Below are 23,057 nucleotides of genomic sequence, written 5' to 3'. Positions count from 1 at the left end.
AAAAAAATCGTACTAATGCCAGGTCTGTAACATGTCACTTGTGCCAATGTTAGAGACTCACCCAATCCATGTCTTCCCAACATTGTCTTTTTTTTCTTGACAGTCTTCTTAACTGTCTTATGGCACACCCCTCCATCTATAAAATAATGTTTTGATAGAATCAAAGTTCTTTCCACATGCATCTCAGAAATATGCCAATAATACAGCAAAAGAGGATTCAAGTCGGACAAAAAATCATTACCGCCATATTCACTGCCAGAAACATCACTCATGTCGTCATCAGCGTCATCAGCATAATTTCTTTCTTTAATTGACTGCATCTTCGGTGGCCTTTTGTAGGTGCCTTGGAGCAAGATGATGTACTCAAATGAAATTCCTTACATCTCAGAAACATAGCAATGGTGCAGTGACAGATGGTCCAAGTCAAACTGAAAGCATTACCTGTGTTTTCAGTGTCCAAGTTGGTACTGTTACCGCCTCCATCATCTTCATCATCAGATCTCGTTGCTACAGCTGAATGTGGCACTTCTCATTCTGTGAAAGATGACATTTACACCATGTAAATATGGATGGAAGACATTCACTCTTGCTCCGAGAATGAAAGGGTTTTCTCATTAATGCAAATGGTCTGGACACAGAGAAAATGAGAGCTGTCAAGGTGAAGGAATTACTAAACATCCATCCATTTTCCAATCCGCTTTATCTTCACAAGAGTCGCAGGGCATGCTGGAGCCTATCCCAGCTGTCTTTGGGAGGTCAGCGGGGGACACCCTGAACAAGTTGCCAGCCAATTGCAGGGCACACAGAGACAACCATCTCAAACTCACACCTGGGGACAATTTAGAGTGTTCAATCAGCCATGCATGTTATGGGAATGTGGGAGGAAACCGAAGTACTTGGAGTAAGACCACGCAGGTATGTGGTGGGAAAAATAAGCAAACGCCACATAGGAAGACTAGGACCGGAATTGAACCCTGCACCTTTGCACTGTGAGGTCGACAGGCTAACCAGCTTTAATCAGTAGTAGTTTAACGGTATTAGAACGGTATCGATCGCATGTTATCACTAACTCCGTTTGATTAAAAGTTCTGTCTTTGATCATTGTTCGTTACTTTTAATCCACAGGACAGATGTGTGTCAGAACAGCACACGTGTGAGGATAGTGAGAGGCAGCTGCCTGTCAAGTTGCTGCAACATCCCCCCAAATAACTCGACATACATATGTGCGTGCTTTTGTTTGCTTATTGTTATCATTGAAAAAAAGGTTCTGGTTAAAGGTGCCAGAGGCAGAGGCAACTGGGATCAATTGGTGTCTAACTAAAAATTGTTGTAACTTAGAAGTAGGTCATTTGGTCAACATTAGGGCTAACGTTTGAATGTGATTAATTTGAAATGATTCAAGGTTTCTATATTAATTCCAAGCATGAACTCTAGAGCATATATTGGCATCCCTCTTCCTGCTATGACTACTAATGTTATTTTTATTACATACCATCTTGAGCTTCCTGTCGTCTCCCTGGATCTGGTCTTCTCTTTTTGCCACTTTTCAGACCTTTGGTTGAGGTGGCTGCATGTGCTCTTCCTTTTGAAATATTCACAGTCAGAAATCAGAAAACATAATTTTACACTAAAATATGAAGGTAAAAGAAAATATGCCGATAAAGACATGCACACTGTCGTGGAAACAAAGACAGAGGGAGAAAAGAATAAATGGAAGGGGATGACTTTAAAAATATATTAATTTACATACCAGTGATAACAGAGTCCAGGGTTTGCAGACTCTTTCCCTTCAGCGACTCTGTCCCACGTTCCATCGCAAACAGTAGTTTGGCAATCTTGGCCACTTGGAAAGTTTTATCGGTCTGCCGATAAAACTCACAATGGACTCTAATGTCGTGTCCCATAAAACGAGCAACTTGCTCGAGTTCCTGATTGTTCAGGTCGAGAAGCTGACATAAGGTAGCAACATGCTTCCTTAATTTTGTTGACCTCAACAGTTCTGGGTTTTTGGCCTTGCTCTCTTGTGCGTATTTTCTGAGGCACGTGTCACATCCACGAAGATTGGTGGTAGTTCCTTTTTTGGCCATCATTTAACTTCTCTGTTCCTTTCGATTTCATACCTTTTTGTTTTGATTTACATTTTGCCTTGAGGGCCTTAGCTTCATGCAAATCAATGTGGTCCTTTTCTGATCCACTGCTGTTGGACGACCGGGACCCCCTCCCTTCACTGAATGCTGGTTTGTGGTCATCTCCACTTTGGGCGGATGACACAGACTCCTCTGATGATGATGATGGTGGTGTTGACCTTGTGGAGAAGGCTCCGGAATGAGTCTCAGCACCAGGCCTCTCTTTGAGAAGAGGTGTATGTTGCCCTGATGGTTGGGCTTTACGCATTTGAGCCTACACATCAGGGCAGAAGAGGGAAAAACAGGGAAAATTGTTAATTTTGTAGACAACTGAGATGGTGAAAAAGAGTTTTATGCTAGATCTCGGCAATTCTGTACAAAGTTTATCTGTCTTTGCCAATGTTTTCAACACTTGTCTTCCAACTTGCATTCATGAAAATACGACAATGTTTTGTCGTCACACATTTTCACAGGATGGAAAGTAGACCAGATGGAACTAAAACCTCCATTAATAAAACAAAGTATGAGTTAATCAGCATGCATTTTCTAGTCTCATGGAAAAGAGACAAATAATATAATTTATTAAATTAAAAACTGGGCAAAAATCGATGGACATTGTAGTTGACAGGCAGAAAAAAAGAGTAAAATGAATATGATTATGTAAATTAACTCAAAATACGATAGTAATAAATAAAATGGTACAGAGTAGTATTTGAACCTGTGATGATAAAACTCATGTTGGATACACGCTTCGGATGCTCTGTGAAATTAAGCAACTGGCATTTAAAAACACAGTAAAGCAGCTCGCGTTGGCCTGCAATCCGCCTCATTCATTCGGTATTTAATTTAAAAAATACATTTTTCTCGAGAAAAAATGGTTTCTGGCTAGACTAAACATGTCTAGTTTAATATAATACAGCGAGCCAGAGCACTGGTTCATTTGTCTACTTATTTCAATTCGGTATGAGTACAGAAACTAACAATTTCTGTCTCATTTTTGCCGAAATATAAACCACATAAATTCAACGCGACGCGGCCTTGCCGTAACCGCCTGAGCGCAAGCCATGTGCGTTGTTCCTAAATTGCTGTGTTCGTAGTTTGCCATTGTTTCTTCGTGTAGAAAAAAACTACATAAAGCAGCTTTAAATTAAAACCAATTGACGGCCTAGAGTTTACAGTACGCCGCGAGTAACAAGTCCTTCGGTGCTCAGTACGCAGATTGTTACGACGACACTCGTATTCGCGGGTACCCGTCTCTCGACAAAGAAAGGATGATTACTTACCTGAGCATTCTCATTCTGACGGTGGTGCTCCCGGTTAGGGGCGAGTCTTCTCCGTGTTTTCTCCATGTCGTTAAAAAGCCAAATGGTGTTGGTTGTCCCGGTATAGAAATATAAATGGCTGGAGTGCGCCGAAAAGTATCGCGCGAAGACAACGCTCCTCCAGCCTTTGAAGCCAACCGCTTCTTAATTGATGCGAGGGGGAGAGTGGGGGGATGGGCAGAGTGGGGGGATGGGCAGAGCAGCAACTTCGGAGCGAAAACTCTACTTAAACATGATTAACCCTTTCATGGTCTTCTCACTTTAACGTTTCATATAACATAATCAGAAATTCACACAAATTCTTAAACTACATAAAGTATTGTAACAACAGTCTTCTCCGTGTTTTCTCCATGTCGTCAAAAAGCCAAATGGTGTTGGTTGTCCCGGTATAGAAATATAAATGGCTTGAGTGCGCCGAAAAGTATCGTGTGAAGACAACGCTCCTCCAGCCTTTGAAGCCAACCGCTCTTAATTGATGCGAGGGGGGAGAGCGGGGGGATGGGCAGAGCAGCAACTTCGGAGCGAAAACTCTACTTAAACATGATTAACCCTTTCATGGTCTTCTCACTTTAACGTTTCATATAACATAATCAGAAATTCACACAAATCCCTAAACTACATAAAGTATTGTAACAACATTTCAAAACACTTTAGTTATTAATTTATCAATCAAAGAAATTAAAACAAATAAAACACCTACACTGTGTATGCAATGCTCTGCTTCGGTTATTACAGTTTGGGATATTGTCAAAGCTATTCCATATTTATGTTTGTCCATTTTTCCTACTTCCAAGACTACAACTTCACTTCAACAAGGTGACCGGCTCCCTTCCGCATCCAGCATTTAACAGTGCTGCCATTGAAACCAATATACCACGAAACTGTCAGAAGGGCTCAAGTTGTAGTTTATCAATGTAGTCATCCAATAATACTGAAATAACAACCTATATTTCCAACCTGCCTTTCCAAAAAGATGTGAAATGTTTCTTAATTTAATACAGGGGTCTCACACTCACGGGCTACAAGACGCTAATTTCAGGCCCCTCACCTTGATGTGAAACTTTGCGTCAACGAAGCGAGTCTCCACTTTGTCCCCCCCCCCCCCCCCCCCCCCCCCAGAAACCAAATATGTGTCACACCCTAATTACTGTCCATTGCATTCTTAAGTACTCATCAACGAGTGGGTACTTAGCCACTGACAAAGACGCAGTTGTCCTGCACAATCTGTAATGTAGACATCTTTTTTTTTCAAACCAAAAGTTCATTTTTACAGTGTAGCCATGTGAAAAGCTGTTCTAAAAGGACATGCATGGATGAACAACCATCCATACTGACACTCACACCTAGGGACAATTTAGAGTGTTCTATTATTCTTTCATGCATGTTTTTGGAATGTGGGAGGAAACCAGAGTACCTGGAGAAAACCCACACAGGCCCGGGGAGAACATGCAAACTCCATACAGGGAGGCTGGAGCCAAGATTGAAGGTTATCAGAACCTAGCAAGGGGCCGGTTGCGATTTGCTGTTGTAGGAACTGATTGACTAAAGGGCCGTTCACACGGCACACATTTGCTCCGGCGCTGCAACGATATATTTTGTTGCGATATATTTTGCACCGCAGCAAATTGTGTGGAGCGTTCACACGTACAAAGCCGCTTCACACAGCAGTTTCTGCAGCGGAGCAAAACGACAGAAAACAAACGAGCTGTCGTGTTGGTTCTTTTTAAAACGTACTGTACACAACTCAAGCGACGACTAGACCGGCACGTCCTTCTCCTTCCCGGTTTCCATGCCTTCTGCTTGAGAGTGACCACCCAAGAAAACGTAAATGAACGATGACTTCAATGACACTCAGAAAAGCAAACACTAATGCACCAAACTGAAAATCAAGAGAGGAAATCACAAAATAAATTCTATGGGGGTGGGGGGTTGTGAACAAACAACAAAGGAACAAACAACTCCGAGACAGGGGGTTCGGTACTCCATACCCACGAAGCACACCCCACAGAACTCCCCGGTCTGCCAATCCAGAGGCACTCTCCCTGTTGACCACGCGATGTTGCAGAGGCGTGTCAACCAGGACAGCCCCACAACATCCAGAGCCTTGAGGAACTCCGGGCGGATCTCATCCACCCCTGGGGCCTTGCCACCGAGGAGCTTTTTAACCACATCGGTGACTTCAACCACAGAGATAGGAGAGCCCACCTCAGAGTCCCCAGGCTCTGCTTCCTCCAAGGAAGGCGTGTTGGTGGAGTTGAGGAGGTCTTCGAAGTATTCTGCCCACTGGTTCACAACGTCCCGAGTTGAAGTCAGCAGCGCCCCATCCCCACTGTACACAGTGTTAGTGGTGCACTGCTTCCCCCTCCTGAGACGTCGGATGGTGGACCAGAATTTCCTCGAAGCCGTTCGGAAGTCGGCTTCCATGGCCTCACCGAACTCTTCCCATACTCTGGTTTTTGCCTCGGCGAATACCAAAGCTGCGTTCCGCTTGGCCAGTCGATACCCGTCAGCTGCCTCTGGGGTCCCACAGGCCATAAAGGCTCGATAGGACTCCTTCTTCAGCTTGACGGCATCCCTTACTGCTGGTGTCCACCAGCGAGTACGAGGGTTGCCGCCACGACAGGCACCAACCACCTTACGGCCACAATTCAGATTGGCCGCCTCAACAATAGAGGCACGGAACATGGTCCACTCGGACTCAATGTCCCCCGTCTCCCCCGGAACATGGGAAAAGCTCTGTCGGAGGTGGGGGTTGAAACTCCTTCTGACAGGGGATTCTGCCAGACGCTCCCAACAGACCCTCACAATACGTTTGGGTCTGCCAGGACGGACCGGCATCTTCCCCCACCATCGGAGCCTCCTCACCACCAGGTGGTGATCAGTTGACAGCTCCGCCCCTCTCTTCACCCGAGTGTCCAGAAAATGCGGCCGCAAATCCGATGACACGACCACAAGGTCGATCATGGAACTACGGCCTAGGGTGTCCTGGTGCCAAGTGCACATGTGGACACCCTTATGTTTGAACAAGGAGTTCGTTATGGACAGTCCGTGACGAGCACAGAAGTCCAATAACAAAACACCACTCGAGTTCTGATCGGGGGGGCCGTTCCTCCCAATCACGCCCCTCCAGGTCTCACTGTCATTGCCCACGTGAACATTGAAGTCCCCCAGTAGAACAAGGGAGTCCCCAGCAGGAGTACTCTCCAGCACACCCTCCAAGGACTCCAAAAAGGGTGGGTTGCTGAGCTGCTGTTTGGTGCATATGCACAAACAACAGTCAGGACCCGTCCCCCCACCCGCAGGCGAAGGGATGCAACCCTCTCGTCCACCGGTGTGAACCCCAATTTACAGGCACTGAGCCGGGGGGCAACGAGCATGCCCACACCTGCTCTGCGCCTCTCACCGTGAGCAACTCCAGAGTGAAAGAGAGTCCAACCCCTCTCGAGAGAACTGGTACCAGAACCCAGGCTGTGTGTGGAGGCAAGTCCGACTATATCCAGTCGGAAATTCTCTGCCTCACACACCAGCTCGGGCTCCTTCCCTGCCAGAGAGGTGACATTCCATGTCCCAAGAGCTAGCTTCTGCAGCCGAGGATCGGACCGCCAGGGTCCCCGCCTTTGGCTGCCGCCCAGCTCACATTGCACCCGACCCCTTTGGCCCCTCTCATGGGTGGTGAGCCCATGGGAAGGGGGACCCACATTGCCTCTTCGGGCTGTGCCCGGCCGGGCCCCATGGGTGTAGGCCCGGCCACCAGGCGCCTGCCAACGAGCCCCACCTCCAGGCTTGGCTCCAGAGGGGGGCCCCGGTGATCCGCGTCCGGGCAAGGGAAACCTAGATCCATTTATTGTATTCATCATTGGGGTCTTTGAGCCGTGCTTTGTCTGGCCCCTCACCTAGAACCTGTTTGCCATGGGTGACCCTGCCAGGGGCATAAAGCCCCAGACAACTTAGCTTCTAGGATCATTGGGACACACAAACCCCTCCACCACGGTAAGGTGACGACTCACGGAGGGCCCCAGAAAATCCAATTCATTTTATTCTGCTTTGGACATTGAAACTGGAAAATATGACTTGCATTCAATAAGTAAAGAATTCCAATTCCAAGAAACCAAGAAACGATTAAATTCCATATTAGAGTTTGGAATTATGTTGCTTTAAAAACAATTGTAAATTTTTAAGTCAGTTTAAATATACTGTGTGTGCGGTTGTGTTTGTGAACATATATATAATTTTATTTGCTGTAATTATTTTAGGAGTATGTGACATTGGTGATCCTCGTTACTCAAATACTGTATGTAGATGTTGCTCAAAATTTATCATGCTCGCCTTCACAGCAGACCTCAAAGTTCAAAAAGGCTGTGGCAATTTTGATAATTGACTTAGTCATTGGCCATGAAGAGGAGCGGCTGTTACCTGCTCCAAAACGACGTTTTTGCAGCACCCCTCCCCCCAGACATGAGTTTGTTTACATTTCAATTAGCAGAGCTGCGCAGAAGCCAGCCACAACGCTTTGCAAGAAAAAAATGAGTTAGGTACTGTATTGCAGAAGTGTCCCCAGAATATCCAATTTATTTCATTCAGCTTTGGACATTGAAACTGGAAAATATGACTTGCATTCAATAAGTAAATAATTGTTTCATCTAAATTCCATATTAGAGTTTGGAATTCATTCATTCATCTTCCTAACCGCTTGATCCTCACTAGGGTCGCGGGGGGTGCTGGAGCCTATCCCAGCTGTCTCCGGGCAGTAGGCGGGGGACACCCTGAATCGGTTGCCAGCCAATCGCAGGGCACACAGAGACGAACAACCATTCGCACTCACACTCACACCTAGGGACAATTTAGTGCTTCAATCAGCCTGCCATGCATATTTTTGGAATGTGGGAGGAAGCCGGAGCACCCGGAGAAAACCCACGCAGGCCCGGGGAGAACATGCAAACTCCACACAGGGAGGCCGGAGCTGGAATTATGTTGCTTTAAAAACAATTGTAAAATTGTAAGTCAGTTTAAATATACTGTGTGTGCGCGGAGTATGTGACATTGGTGAGCCTAGTTACTCAAATACTGTATGTAGATGTTGCTCAAAATTTATCATGCTCGCCTTCACAGCAGACCTCAAAGTTCAAAAAGGCTGTGGCAATTTTGATAATTGACTTAGTCATTGGCCACGAAGAGCAGCGGCTGTTACCTGCTCCAAAACGAAGTTTTTGCAGCACCCCTCCCCCCAGACATGAGTTTGTTTACATTTCAATTAGCAGAGCTGCGCAGAAGCCAGCCACAACGCTTTGCAAGAAAAAATGAGTTAGGTACTGTATTGCAGAAGTGTTCCCAGCATATCCAATTTGTTTCATTCTGATTTGGACATTTCAACTGGATCATTATGATTTGCATCCAGTAAGTAACAACAGTAAGTATTCTTTAGTAGAAATCATGGTTGCGTTGCTCAATCAGTCTTGATAACAGAATTTCCTTATGTGGGACATGACTATGGTACACGTCCTTTATGAACATGCAAGTATGTTAACAAAATACATGTGTAAGAACACATGCAGTCAAATGCAAAAATATATGCCCCAACAACACAAATAACACAAAAACGGCAGTATACAGTACAGGTATATGAACAAAATACATTATAACAAGAGTAGTCACAAAATGAGGGCTCTTTGCGACCTTTGAGACCTATAACAGCTGGTGGCTTTTCTTTCCAATCACTCACTATCTCAAACTTGACCTCCCCTCGATCACCACCCAAGACAGCGTTGCTCAGCTGTCCAGAACCCAGGCTGTGTGTGGAGGCAAGTCCGACTATATCCAGTCGGAACTTCTCTGCCTCACACACCAGTTCGGGCTCCTTCCCTGTCAGAGAGGTGACATTCCATGTCCCAAGAGCTAGCTTCTGCAGCCGAGGATCGGACCGCCAGGGTCCCCGCCTTTGGCTGCCGCCCAGCTCGCATTGCACCCGACCCCTTTGACCCCTCCCACGGGTGGTGAGACCATGAGAAGAGCTTTAAGCTAGCATTTTCAAATTCTGATTAGAGTCGGCATACTTGAAACATGCAATATTCCACAGTATTTAAGTTTGAGTCATTCGTGTGGACATGCAGCAAGGTCATGAGCAATATTTCTTCTAATTTTCCATTTGTAATAGCATTCACACAAACTGCCTGAGTATTACTTGGACCACGGTGAGCAAAATCAAACAAGCGTTACACCTGTCTAAAACCTAAGATCACAAGTTACATGAAGCAGATATGTTACAAAACAAGCAAAAATCAAACCACTGAATAGAGAGTTGTTACATATATACCAGCCCTCATTCGTTACTTTTATTTTAGCATGTGAAAGAGGTTTAGTGTGAAAGAGGTTTAAACAAACAAAGAGGCTCATTTAAGGGGCTCGTAAACTATGTCCACATATGGTTTTCGTGAATTAAGCGGTCTCAAGGGGTGTTCACACGGCAAAATTTGGTCCGGTGCTACACCGGGGCTGCCCCAGTAGAGCGTTCACGCGTGCAAATTAGCTCCGGTGTAGCCCCAGAAAACAGCTTACACCGGACCAAATTTGATCCACCACAGGGAGGTGGTTTAAAAATTTGCTCCGGAGCAAAAGCTCGTTTGCGCAGCAGCACCGATGTAAATTTGCACGTGTGAACGCAACTGGGTTAAATTTGCTCCAGAGCAAATGCTTGTGAAGAGTTTACGTACGGCGAGAATGCGTTGCTTTCACGCTCTGTCGGACTGCATGTGTTTGTTTAATAACGACACAAGACTTAGCTGGTAACATCTGGACTGTCTCGGAGTTGTTTGTGTAGTTTGTTCCTTTGTTGTGTGCTCACAACCCCTCACCCCCATATAATTTATTTTGTGATTTCCTCTCTGATTTTCGGTTTGGCGCATTACGTGTTTGCTTTTCTGAGTGTCATTGAAGTCATCGTTGATTTGCGTTTTTCGGGGGCGGTCACTCTCGAGCAGAAGGCACGGAGACCGAGAAGGAGAAGGACGTGCCTGTCCAGTAGTCCTTGAGTTGTGTATACGTTTAAAAAAAACAACAACACGACAGCTCATTTGTTTTCTGTCGTTTTGCTCCGCTGCAGAAACTGCCGTGTGAACGCAAGTGGGGCTGCACGACGCTGTGCCGGTGCTGACATGCTCAGCGGCTTTGTTCGTGTGAACGCTCCACACATTTTGCTGCGGTGCAAAATATATCGCAACAAAATACATCGGTGCAGGGCCGGAGCAAATGTGTGCCGTGTGAACACCCCTTCAATGTTGCCTGCAGCTGCGCGTTGTGCGCGCCAGCATCACCGTGTGCGGCTGGGAGCACGAGAGCTACGCAAAATTGCTCACGAGCACAATTTAGAGGGAACATTGGTCATGCGGACATTTGGCGACTGATTCACAGCCTCTTCTAAGGAAAACCATGCCTGCAAGCTGAATTCTCGCAGTATTTGTGAATTCACACCAACTCCAGAATCCATCCAATAAAATAAAAATATGTGCCATCCTATTGTCAATCCCCATGATAAGTTATTTTATGATAAGATATTTGATTAATTCGGCTTGATGCACTCAGCAGGAGTTGGCCACCATGTGCAAACACGATGCCGTCTCTCAACCGCTTTCAATTCTCGCACACATTTTATTCATAAACTCCTGTATGTAAGTGTTCTGCCCACAGTAAAAGTTTCGGGCCATTTCATTAATAGAAATCGTGTTTAGAATATTCATTTAGTTATCGCGGTGCATTGTGGGTAGCAGACGCCGTGTTGGTAGCAGACTAATCGTTCCAGAAAGCCCGATTGTGGTCGTTGCAACTGGTCCTCCTGAGTTATATTCCTTTCGTTTCACCTTCGAAAGCAATGGCTGTAAGTCTGCTTGTGCTTAGAATTATTTAGAAATGTGTTTCGGAAATCGTTTTTCTTCAATTGTTGTCATTGAAACTCGCTAGCTCAGAGTACAGTACTGCTAACGACATAGCGATGATGCTAAATGAATGCTAACAACATAGCGACGATGCTAGGTCGGTGCTAGCGAGCTAATTAGCATGCGAAAGAATCGCGAAAACGCCTTGTTTATCGTTGTTTGTCACACTTCGAGCTGCATTTATGTCTTTGTTTAGTACCAGATGATTTGTGTTGTATTTATGTACACGAGGTTAGTGTTTAAATCTGTTCATTTCAGTTTCACTCTACATTTCATTGAGCTGATGTCACAGTTGTTCACTGTATGTGTACACATTGAAGAGATATGTCAGATCGTTTTAAAGTGCTATTTTCTTTGTCCAATTGTAATGGTCAGACAGTTTAAAATTATGCTAAATGCAACGTTTATTTGTGCCTCAACAAAAACAACTGATGAAAAGTGGCTTTAACGAGCCTCGAACCTCTCTTTTTTGATGTAATACATTTTTCTACTTGTTTAAGTACAGTACTTTTAGATCTAGACAATGTAAAATGTAATGTAGACAAGAAAAAAATTCTATGTCCCTTCATTGCGTTCTATTGAATACAATTAAAGTTTTGCAAAAATGATGGTGGATTTTGGGTAGGACTGAGGCTTTACTTAATTTGGGTACTGTTATTATTAATTGCATTTCCAATTTTAATCGGATGCATTTAACCAAATCACATGGAAATAATAGGAGTCCAACACAAACTCAGAACAAACACATTCAATAAAATACATTCCTCACAAAAAAATTGAATTCACATAACTTGTAAAGGTCTTTGAAAAACAAACAAAAAAAGCTATGATGGCCAGTCCCTCCCACACCCTCCAGCCCGCCCTGACAGCACTTGGTAGCTCCTTCAGCCAGAGACTGTTACACCCGCGCTGCAAGAAGGAGAGATACCGACGCTCGTTCCTACCGACTGCTGTCAGGCTGATGAATAAAAAATAACAATCATAATAATAATAATAATTAAATGATGTGAAGGAAAATTGTAAATAGTACTGCGATTTATCCATTTAAGATAAGATAAGATATCCTTTATTCGTCCCACACTGGGGAAATTTACAGCCTCCAGCAGCAAGAATGTATGTAGAAAGAAGAAAGAGAAAAAAAACAACAAACATCTTTCAATTAAATGCAATATGAACACAAAATAATAATTTTTATCCATTTGTGTTCATATTGTATTTAATTGAAAGATGTTTTTTTTTCTCTTTTTCCTTTCTTCTTTCTACATACATTCTTGCTGCTGGAGGCTGTAAATTTCCCCATTGTGGGACGAATAAAGGATATCTTATCTTAAATAACTATTTCTCAAGGTGGCTCTTCAAAGAGCAGCAAGGGGATTTGTCATTTATAATTTTGGTCCAGTACCAAATTTCGACACTAGTTGAAGTAGAGAGCAAAAAGTGTGAAATTGTTGCAGTACCAAATTTTGACACGAGCTGCAGTAGAGAGCAAAAAGTGTGAAGTTGGTGCAGTACTGAATTTCGACAGAAGCTGCAGTAGAGAGCAAAAAGGGTGTGAATTCCCGGCGAAAAATTCTCAACATGGACCCATTCTGGGGACCTTTGGGGAAAAGCACAGGGTACCCGTTTTGGACACTTTGGAGTTGATTTAGAGGGTGTCAAAGTGAGGACCGGCCAAAATGTCCTCACTTCGTCAAAATGTCCTCACTCCGTTGGTTAAAAACTCACGCCGGTCCTCACAATGTAGTGAGTACAAGAACACACACACACACACTATTATGGACTGTTGTGGTTTACATCTCTACTGTGTTGAGTGCGAATTCTTCCACTCACAGTCTTAACTGTGGCTTCAAAGTGCAGCTCGCAGTTGCAGGAAAACATAAAACTGCTGCCACGAGCGGACGATGTCAGAGACAAAAACGTGCCGGCTTCATTCAAATCTCCGACATGGGAGAAATATTAGTTTCGCCACAGATTACAAAAACTAGGGAGTAAAAAGCGTCTCCGTATTTGAACGGACACACAAGCAACATGACCATGAGTCTCCCCGTGTGTTTGCATCATGATACAACGCTTGCTGGACACATAACAGCTGAGTGCCTCGAAAAAAAAAAAATACATGTTGCAGCTACAAGGCCCAAAGTTGCCCTTTGACATCAGCTTTCGTTTTAAAGCCACAACATTTATAGATGGGCACACAAAGGCTCTTCACCGGATTGACTCCAATCGACATTTTTGCGAGTGTTTTTGGGAGGATTGAACTGTGCACATCATTTGCATACCCTTGCACGAATAATACAGACCAAAGCATCGCGGACAATACAAAGACAGTGGGCCCAATTTGCGTGATGTGGGGGGAATTACAGAAAGACCGTTACGTAACGACATTCAGCGGAGATCATTTCTTACATAATGAACAACGGTTAACAAATACAGGAAAGGGCGCAATGTTTGGGGGCTTTTTTTGGGGGTTTTTTTTGCAGCGCCTGCCGCACACGTGTGCCCACAGCCGGCCTCGTCTGACACGAAAGCCAACAACATGAGCCGGGATTAAGCGCCCGCAGACGTTTGGACAATGTGCTCTCAGCACGAGCGAGGGTGGTGGGCAAAAAAAAAAAAAAGAGGTTGGAATTATATCACGGTGACTTACAATGACTGGGATGGTCGAGGCTCGGGACAGGATCTGCTTGACCAGCCGGTACCTGTCATACAATGGCTTCATGATCTCCCTCTCACTCTTGGTCACCTGAGAAGATGAAAAACAGGGAAGGCTTATTATCATAGCCGTGCTGCTGTCTTGGTTCAGCAATAGAGTTCGAACGGAATCAGCGGGGAAACTGTCTTAACAATCGCGTCAGTGACCAGAGATAATCACCGTGACCGCTTGAGTCATTGTTCACACTCCACTGGCAATCTGGGTCACGGGGGAATTGGAAGCAAGCTTATTTTCAGGGGCTGGACCCAAGGGACTGCCAGGAGATCAGGTAAAAGGTAAAGCAACGCCTGTTTAATTCATTTATTTACTTTAGTTTTTCTGCGATTGGCTGGCAATCGGGTCAGGGTGCCCCCCCAGCCTATTGCCCAAAGACAGCTGGGATAGAGCACCACAGAGAGGCGAGGACGCAAACATGCTAAGCTAAGTTTGTGTTCAAATATTGTCACTTATATGTATCGACTGATCAGGTAGTCGAAACGGGACAATACCTGGGACTAGTAATAAACCCAGCCTGAAATGAATCAAAACTTAGCGAATGTAAGCAACAAAAGTAAAAAATGAAATTAAAAACTAGCAATAATGGACATATCCATCACCATTATAACCCTGCAAGGCACCGTTGCAGTGACAAACAGACGAGGTAAAAAGTATCGTCACCATGCAAAAGTGTTGACTTACAGGTCGCCCATGGATGCTCTCGTAGTAAAGGAGCGCTTTCTGCAGGGCCAGTTTCTCAGCTCCAATCTGTTCTCTGGTCATATCCTGCCAGGATGGAACACACTGCGTTAAACGTCAATGGCTATCGTCTGACAATTTTTACGGTGCGATCCAACCGCAAGGATGGTGCTTACCTTGATGTCCTCGGGCCTGTCGACCTCCTGCCGTTTCTCTTGCAACTTCTTGAGGATGCCCTCTAGCGTGTTTTCCACGGGGGGCTTGGGCACCTTCTCCTGGGCGGGTTTCTTCTCCAGCTGCGAACCGAAACTCTTGGGCAGCGTGTTGCTGCGTTGCCGCGTCAACGGCGGCAGGTCCTCCTCTGATTTCATCAGCTTGTGTTCTGGGAAAGAAAGGACAGAGGTCGTTGGTGTTTCTCCTTCATTCGGCGCTTGCTGTTTCTCGGTGGTTACCTTTGAGGTCTTTGCGCAACCTGGCTAGCTCGTTCATCCATCGCAGCACCTCTGGATTTCCAGCTTTGTCGCTGTGGGAAGGCTGGAAAAAAAGGACATATTAAACCCTCATGTGATCATGGGTCAAAATAACCCGTCCAACAAACAAACAAAAAAAATCATAAAATCATTGTGGTGTGAAATTGTGTGATTATTTTTATCGAAATAAACACGAAAATTGTTTTTCCAATTTTCTCTAAGTTTCAGATTTAAAAAATAAAAACAACTATTATCATCAGCAACAAAGAGCATGTGCCGCCTCTATAAATTTTATGAGGCTCTTTTTTTTAAACACACAAAAAAAGAAGAAAGGTCTATTTTTACTAAGTGCCTGCATTTTGCATTTAAAAAAACCCCATCTACTTAAAATAAAATCAAAATAGCATCTCACAAAAAGCATTTTTCTAAACTACCTGGGTGAAAAAACAAAACAACCCATTCATTCCCACTGTATTTCTTATGCCGCAGCTTGGTAGTTCTCAAATGTTTTAAATCAAGTACCACATCAAAAACTACTTAGCGCTCCAAGTACCCCATTAAAATACACTGGCGTAGTTGCTCTAAGTGTTTGTATCGTCATTGCTGCACTTAATCGTAGGAAAATAGAAAAGTGCACATTCAACCGGATTAGTCATAAAAGTTAAATACAACTGAACTGCCTTTAACCAACCTACAATGTTTTAAAGTTTTTAAAAAATAGTTCTAGCCACTGTAGCATTCTGCACAGTTTAAAGATTCACTCAGAGATCCACCCCTCACACATCATATTTGAGCCCAGTGATCAATTCATCTCCAGTTCACAAAACATCGAACAACAATCCCCGATACGGTCTCGTGTCCAATTACCCGGTATTTCCGCTCATCCTCAAACCTCTCCTCGAACCTGTGGATCTTCTTCTTTAGAACGTGTATCCTCTTGGTGAGCTGGGCGGTGGTCAGCTCCTCCTTGTCGTCGTCGCAGGACCCCAGAGAGGAGCTCCTCCTGCGACTACACACATTTAAGTCATGACAATGAAAACACCATTATTACACTGCCCAAAACGCAAATCAAACAAAATGTTAAACAACCCATCAAATGGAGGTTGTTCTTCGCCTGCCAAGATATTTCATTTTACCGGGTGGGGGGGTTGGGGGAGGGAATTTACCTGATGAAGGAGTGGGCATTGGGCGGCGACGGCGGCACTTCCGTGTCGTCCAGATACTGCTGGCAACGGCCGTAGGCGTAGAAGCGAGGGGACGGCATGGGGTCGCTGCCTTCCTCCAGCAGCTGGCGGATGAGGCGGCCGCCGACGCCCGGCGATAGACGGGCTTCCTCCCGGTCTGGGTTCTCTCGCTGTAGCGACGAGTAAGCCGGCACGGGTTCTGTTTGACACGCACGTGTAACAAAGAGGGCACTTGCTCAAGTACACCTATGCAAAATGATTCAAGCGTAATTGTAGTTAGTTTTATAAATCATGATTCGCACATGTTATCATTTCCATTTTGAACACAGTTCACGAATATGGTTCGCGATAAGAGTGTGGTGCAATTGAACTGATGAGTCATGGTTCATTAAAAATAACTTATACGTGTAGGTATAAATAATATTTTGTGCTGACTTATTACATGTAATTGTACTTTGGTGTGAGTATTTACTGTACATCCCAAAAGGGTATGCTAACCACAGATGCTAAAGTGCAGAGAAATGATTTTAAAAACAGGACTATTTATTAATTTACTATAAATATTTAGTTCTTAAATAATAGGATGGATGTAATACAGATTTTTTTAACACACACTTCGGTCAACAAACAAATCATTCATGTACCGCATGAATAACATTTCATTTACAATTATCACATTTGATAATGTTGCAGCATATTTCCTGATGAGCGCTATATTGCCAGGCGATTAGATTCGTCAATATTTCAGTACATAGCCTCATTGTGCGGCGGCACAGTGGGTGACTGGTTAGCACGTCCGCCTCACAGTGCGGAGGTGCAGGGTTCGATTTTGGCTCTGGCCACCCTGTGTGGAGTTTGCGTGCCTCCGTGGGTTTTCTCCGGGTACTCCGGTTTCCTCCCACATTCAAAAAACATGCACGGCAAGCTGATTGAACACTCTAAATTGTACCTAGGTGTAAGTGTGAGTGCAATGGTTGTTCGTCTCCGTGTGCCCTGCGATTGGCTGCAACCGGTCCCGGGTGTTCCCAGCCTACTGCCCGAAGACAGCTGGGATAGGCTCTAGCACCACCCTTGTGAGGATAAGCGGATGAGAAAATGGTTGGATATCTTCATTATGATGTTTTCATCAATTTTTATTTTGGCTGTGAGAAATCTTTTTTTTTTTTGGACACACTTAAGTTATAACCCCCCCCCCCGAAAAAAGGTAAATTCAAAAAACAAAAACAAAAAAAACCCTAAAAAAGCTGAACATTATGGGACTAGTACTAACAGCTGGTACTGGGTGTTATTGTTAATTTTTATACTAATATATTGTATATTACAAGTCCGGGGTAGGCTTTCAACTGAAACGTGCATCACTTGATAGTGTTTGCTACTATAAGAAATATTTTTCGGGACTCTTTAGCTGGATGAATGAGAACATTTTTGTCCAGTGGGAGCACGGTCAAGAGATAAAAAGCAAACCCTCTGCGCTTGTTTTCCCTCACTGCTAGTGTTCAAAGACAAAAAGAGGAACGAGTGTTCCCATAGCAGCGTGCTAAATCTTCCGTTGCTGGCAAAGTCATCGGACAGCAAACACAACTAACCCCCACCAGGACCTCCAGTGGGAAAGCTTCCACTGGGACTTTCTGTCTCTCTATTTTGTGTTTATCCACTTGTCTCCGCCCGGGCCGTAATTATGTCGACTGACAATCCTCGCTCTATTAATAATGCTTGGCGCTTTCTCGGCGGGATAATGTCAGGGGCGCCACCCCCCGCTGAGAGGTACGCTTTGTTCTCTTAGTACCTCGCCCCATATGGCGGGGCATTAAATATGTGTACATGTGCGCCGGAGAGAGCGGCAGCTTGTAGAGAAAACACCGCTACGGTGTATTTGTGGCGTCTTTCACACAACAGAGCCGGCGACAGATGATGTGGCATTTATACACTTGTGCCTTTTGCAGAATGTTCTGTACTGTTTGGACAATACGCACACATAAATATATCCGAACCTTCTTTTGGGGGGGCGTCAACATGGCGACAAATTCACCATCAAGTGTGTGTGTATCCGGGTGCAAAAGCTACACATTAAAGGGAACCCAACCTGACTCCACACAAAACGCCGCAGGTTTCCCGCCCATGCTCAGGAATGGAAAAAGAGGAAAAACAAGTCAAGCATCAGGAAAAACATTGAAGGTGTCAGTTCACAGCAGGGAAAATACGAATGGCCTAAAAGTGGAGCTGCATATTTTGCTTAAATTCGCCCCGGGGAAGCGGGAGGCTTCGATCTTCCTAGAATTCCATGTACGCACGTGCCCTTCATCGCACAGGAGAAAAGCTGTCGCGCCTAAATGTCCTCGTTAGCATCGCTCACAGAATCCTTTTCAAATCAGCGGCGTCCAGATGAAGTGTGTGAATGAAACACAATACATGCCAGCTTGCCATTTAGCTAAAGGTTGACAAAATGTTGCAGAACACTTAAGCACGTTGCCATGCAGACCAGAAAGGTCATTGTGATGACTACTCCGGCAGACACGTTCGGACATGTTCGCAGGCGTATATACTGTACTGCAGCCGATGGAGCGAGAAATTAGTCGCTGGACAACGGACAGAAAAATAAAACATTGTTTCAGATTTTAAATACATAAATAAGTGAAATCCGAATTTTTAAAAAAGGCGGGGGAATGCCTTACTTGTCCAACATATGTATTCTCAATTTTTTGACACACACGGACACTTTTTTAAAGTGATCTTTAAAAAAAAATAAAATAAAAAAAGAAAGGAAAAAAAACAGCATTCACTGAACCACTTGATTCACTGCTATCCCGCAGCGTAAAAATTGTGTTTCTTTATTAATGCCCCTGTACATCATATTTAATGCGTCTTAATACTTTATTTAATACATTCATTTTCACAAAATCCATTTAATGACTTTCAATATTTTTGGATGACCCACAGAAACCACATATATGCAAGAACAATGTTTTTTTTAAAAAGTAGGCTTGAAAAAAATGGTAAGACAAAATTGAAAAGGATGTGATTAGGGAGCTCTTCAGGTGAAATGCAAACAGAGCTCCCAACTTGTACGGAAAACAAAGCTGCTTTCAAGGAATAGCATAAGCAGTCCGACTTAAAAGTTTTATCTGAACAGGGGATTCTCACGCAACAAGCTTGCTCTGCGTAATATGTAAAAATGGTAAATTGAGGCAAAAACATAGCCATATTTAGTAACACACATGCTTTCAGTGCCACTCGGATGGAACGCGACAAACACACGAGAGCAGGTTGGCGCATCTGCAGCCAACGGGAGGCTTTGGGCGGCAAATCTCCGCTGGCAGACGTACAAAGATGCAGCACAGGTGACTGCCGGGACGGTCATGGCACAAAGTCGACTGGGACTAAAGTGTCTCCCGCATGCACGCCGTCTGCATACGGTGCGCGGTACGGGCCGCGAAGCTACAATCGCAGCACGGCTGAGTCAGCGCAAATGAATTCACCAGACAAGGGGGGGGGGGACATTCTTTGGTCTTGACATTGTGACAAGAACGTTTCAGATCAAGGTGACAATTACGTGTCAACCAATCAACAAAAAGCAGCGTGTCTAGCTCCACCCTTTTTTGGGAGCCAACCACTTAGCCTTAAAAGGTGCCCAAAAGTCATAACGATTGTTATTTTCAGAAAGCGAAAATGCTAAATAATTAAGTAGACTGTGAAACAATATGAATTTTCTTTCACTCTGCATCCCACTGTAAAGTCACAGGGAAAGGCATCAAAAGTGGAGTTAGCTGATGAAGCCAATTGTGGAGTTGTATTGCATCAGTCTTGGGACTGACAAGTTTGAGTCACGTGCCTCGACTGCAACAAGGTTGGGTTGCCGAAAGAGAGCGGACTAGCATTCTAGTAGTTCTGCAGAGTGTTGGAAAGAGGATTGCAATGTTGTTTTCATTACAAACAACAACCCCCCCCCCCCCCACAAAAAAAGGAATACAGCACCATTTTTTTAAACACACCTGGTGTTTCTCAAATTCTACAAAATTTAAGACGATCCCGACAGATTACGATTGGGAGTTTTTCATTTCATTGTTTTATTTTGAGAATGTCAAAGTATTTCCATTCAAATAATTTCAACAAATTATGACTTAACTCCGTGTTACGTGGTTGGTATTTACTAAGTACTTTCTGGTACTTCACTACGTAGTTACGATCGAACATAGCGACTTACAGGGTGCTATGCAAATCTCCCCTCAAAAACACACTTGCCTAATGCTTCAACAGCCCCGCCCTCCATTTAACTTTGGAACTTGAAAATACCAAAAAAATTCCAAATGGAGAATTCCGGGTTTCTCAGGTGACTTCAAGTGACCACGATTTGAGAAACAACGCAGCTCTAACGGATCGACTCACAGCATATCCTCCGACATACATAAGGTCAGAAATTACATTGAGGCAGACACACAAAGTCAAGCCCGGCAGCGGTCAACAACTTCCGCTGCAGCACGAGCGCAAGGTGGGTAACCTATGGCCTGCATTTGACCCCCTCTCCCCGCCCTCCCTGCACCCGTGCAATTCTAAAACTGTAACAGTCATGAAAGACAGAGAAGAGAAGCCGCCAAGCGCTTATAGAATATAATAACTTAATCGTAACATTTCGGGAGAAACTGCAAGTGAATGGTGAAAAAGCTGAAACCGACTGAAATGCAATGAAATGTAGACTGTGAGACTTGGAACGATTTTAATCGGACAAGAAATGTAGAATGAGGTGTTCAATTTCGCTTGTGTCAGGATGAAACCATGTACCTCCAAAATAGTCACTTTTCTGGACACCCCAAAAAGGGCTTGACGCCACCGATATGCAGGTACTGCATGTGCTCAAGAGGTCACAACATGTCAGTGTAGAAATGTAGAAAAAAAGGGGTGAATATATAAAATACATCTTGGATACATCAAATACATTTGGGAATTGGTTCTCAAAATGTCCTTGACCGAGTTGATATTCTCAAGGCGAATATGTGGTAAAATTTAGAAGGACACGCTCTCCATTCGTTTCAATGCAAATTATTTGAATGTAAAATGTGGATGGTTTTAAAGTACTAAATAGTTTGAGATACCCTGAATGAGGAGAATTTAAAAGTCAGAATGGTGTAAATAAGTCGATCAATATGGAAGTCACGCAACTGCGAAAATGAGCTTGAGCATTCGCAACAAACGTTGGTTGGTTACTCATCGAGAGCCCATCGTGCAAAAGTGCACGTCCCCCTCTCAGCTCGCCACTAGAGAGCCCCCCACACAGCCTTGCTACTTATTGCCCCAACACACACACACACACACACACACACACACACACAAAAACCCCTTCCCAAGATGCTACTTAATTCAAGTGGACAGTTTTGCCAAACATATGCATCGCCTGGAAAACAGGGGTTTTAAACACGTGGCGTCATCAACCTGTTGCTCATTATTCCAAACCGCAAGCGAGTCAAACCAGTCTTGGAAGCATAGCGAGCGCAATACCCGGAGGTGTTCAAAATAAATACGATAAAAGAAATAAATAAATACAATACGCCCGCTTTTTCCCCCAGTAAGCATGCAGGTCACGTGCCTTGGAGAGACGACAAAACTAGAGTGGAACGTGCATAGGCGATATGTAAACAGCAAAACTATTCCGCATTACTACACATGCTTCTGAAGATCATTGCCAATTTAAATCCTGCAGGATTTTTTTTTCGGGAGCCAACCAGCACGCGAGCGAGTGGCTTAGATAGCTACCAGAGCGCGTTTCGTCTTTTCCTCACCTCCCCAGTTGCTGTCCAGGCGGGGCACGTCATCGCAGCTCGCCTTGTCCCGCTCGGGATCGAAAACCTCCCCGCCGCCGCAGGCCACGACGGGCGACTCCTGGATCTTCATCCTTAGCGTCTGCAGAACCATTAGAGAGGGGGCGAAGAGACAGAAGGCGCTCGGTTTGAGCTCGGATTTCCTAGTGGACGCGCACACACTGTTCTTAAAAGCTCGCCTCGGAAAGGGTGGGGGGGGGGCGGCGACGCGGCTCGCCATTGGCCGCCAGGGGGCCAGCCAAAACATACGCCCATCTGTTTGCGGCTGCGGTGGGAGAGTGTGGGAGGGTTCTTCCACACCCACGACTTGTTTGTCTCGCAACGGCAGCCGCGGGGAGGGGTGCCGAAGGGAAGTCGGGGGGAGAAAAAAAGAAAAAAGGAGACAGCTTGTGAGCCAGCACACGTAGGCTGACGGGCGTTTTTTTTTAATCAGGACAAACATTCGTCTCAGATAAGAAGCATTTACACTAGAGGTCCTCCATCTTGCCTCCCACGTTTTCATACCGACACTCCACTCGAAATACTTGCAAAAGTAGCTCATTTTGGATCTGTCAATTAATTCATTTCCGTATTATTGAAACCCAACTTCAACAGTGGACAGACGCAAATAGAGGCTGGGGAAGATTCGCTCATCTTTTCACCGGATTGGGCCCATAAATTCGCTTGCTACTCCAGGAGTTGGAAAAAGGTCTGAAAGGTTTTCCAAACAGTGCAGTGACGAATAGTTGCTAATCTTTGGAAAGCCGTCCCAACTAGTCAACTAGTCACCATCTTTAGTCCACAAACACTTTCCTAAACATCCACGCAATGTCTCCAAGCATCGCGAAATGTC

General features: G+C 44.7%; 2 protein-coding genes across 3 annotated transcripts in view; both read right to left on the bottom strand.

Annotated features, from left to right (window-relative positions):
* The window catches only part of LOC127612834 (protein phosphatase 1K, mitochondrial-like), a 47,344-nt gene extending 33,330 nt beyond the window's left edge, over positions 1 to 14,014 (bottom strand). The window contains exon 1 of the mRNA XM_052083659.1: positions 13,145 to 14,014. The gene's annotated coding sequence lies outside the window, so the exon portion shown is untranslated. The remainder of the gene's footprint in view (positions 1 to 13,144) is intronic.
* Positions 1 to 23,057, bottom strand: part of fam13a (family with sequence similarity 13 member A) — a 60,404-nt gene that overhangs the window by 8,997 nt on the left and 28,350 nt on the right. For both annotated transcript variants that reach the window (XM_052083618.1, XM_052083619.1), the window contains exons 14-20: positions 22,187 to 22,307; positions 16,398 to 16,614; positions 16,099 to 16,240; positions 15,214 to 15,295; positions 14,938 to 15,143; positions 14,765 to 14,848; positions 14,021 to 14,116 (exon numbers count right to left, since the gene is read on the bottom strand). In XM_052083618.1, the coding sequence (XP_051939578.1) occupies positions 14,021 to 14,116; positions 14,765 to 14,848; positions 14,938 to 15,143; positions 15,214 to 15,295; positions 16,099 to 16,240; positions 16,398 to 16,614; positions 22,187 to 22,307 (948 nt within the window). The remainder of the gene's footprint in view (positions 1 to 14,020; positions 14,117 to 14,764; positions 14,849 to 14,937; positions 15,144 to 15,213; positions 15,296 to 16,098; positions 16,241 to 16,397; positions 16,615 to 22,186; positions 22,308 to 23,057) is intronic.

This window comes from Hippocampus zosterae, chromosome 13 (genome assembly GCF_025434085.1).
Source record: "Hippocampus zosterae strain Florida chromosome 13, ASM2543408v3, whole genome shotgun sequence".
Lineage (NCBI taxonomy): Eukaryota > Metazoa > Chordata > Actinopteri > Syngnathiformes > Syngnathidae > Hippocampus > Hippocampus zosterae.
Note: the sequence above shows the minus strand (reverse complement) of the source record. Positions and strands in the feature narration are given on the sequence as shown.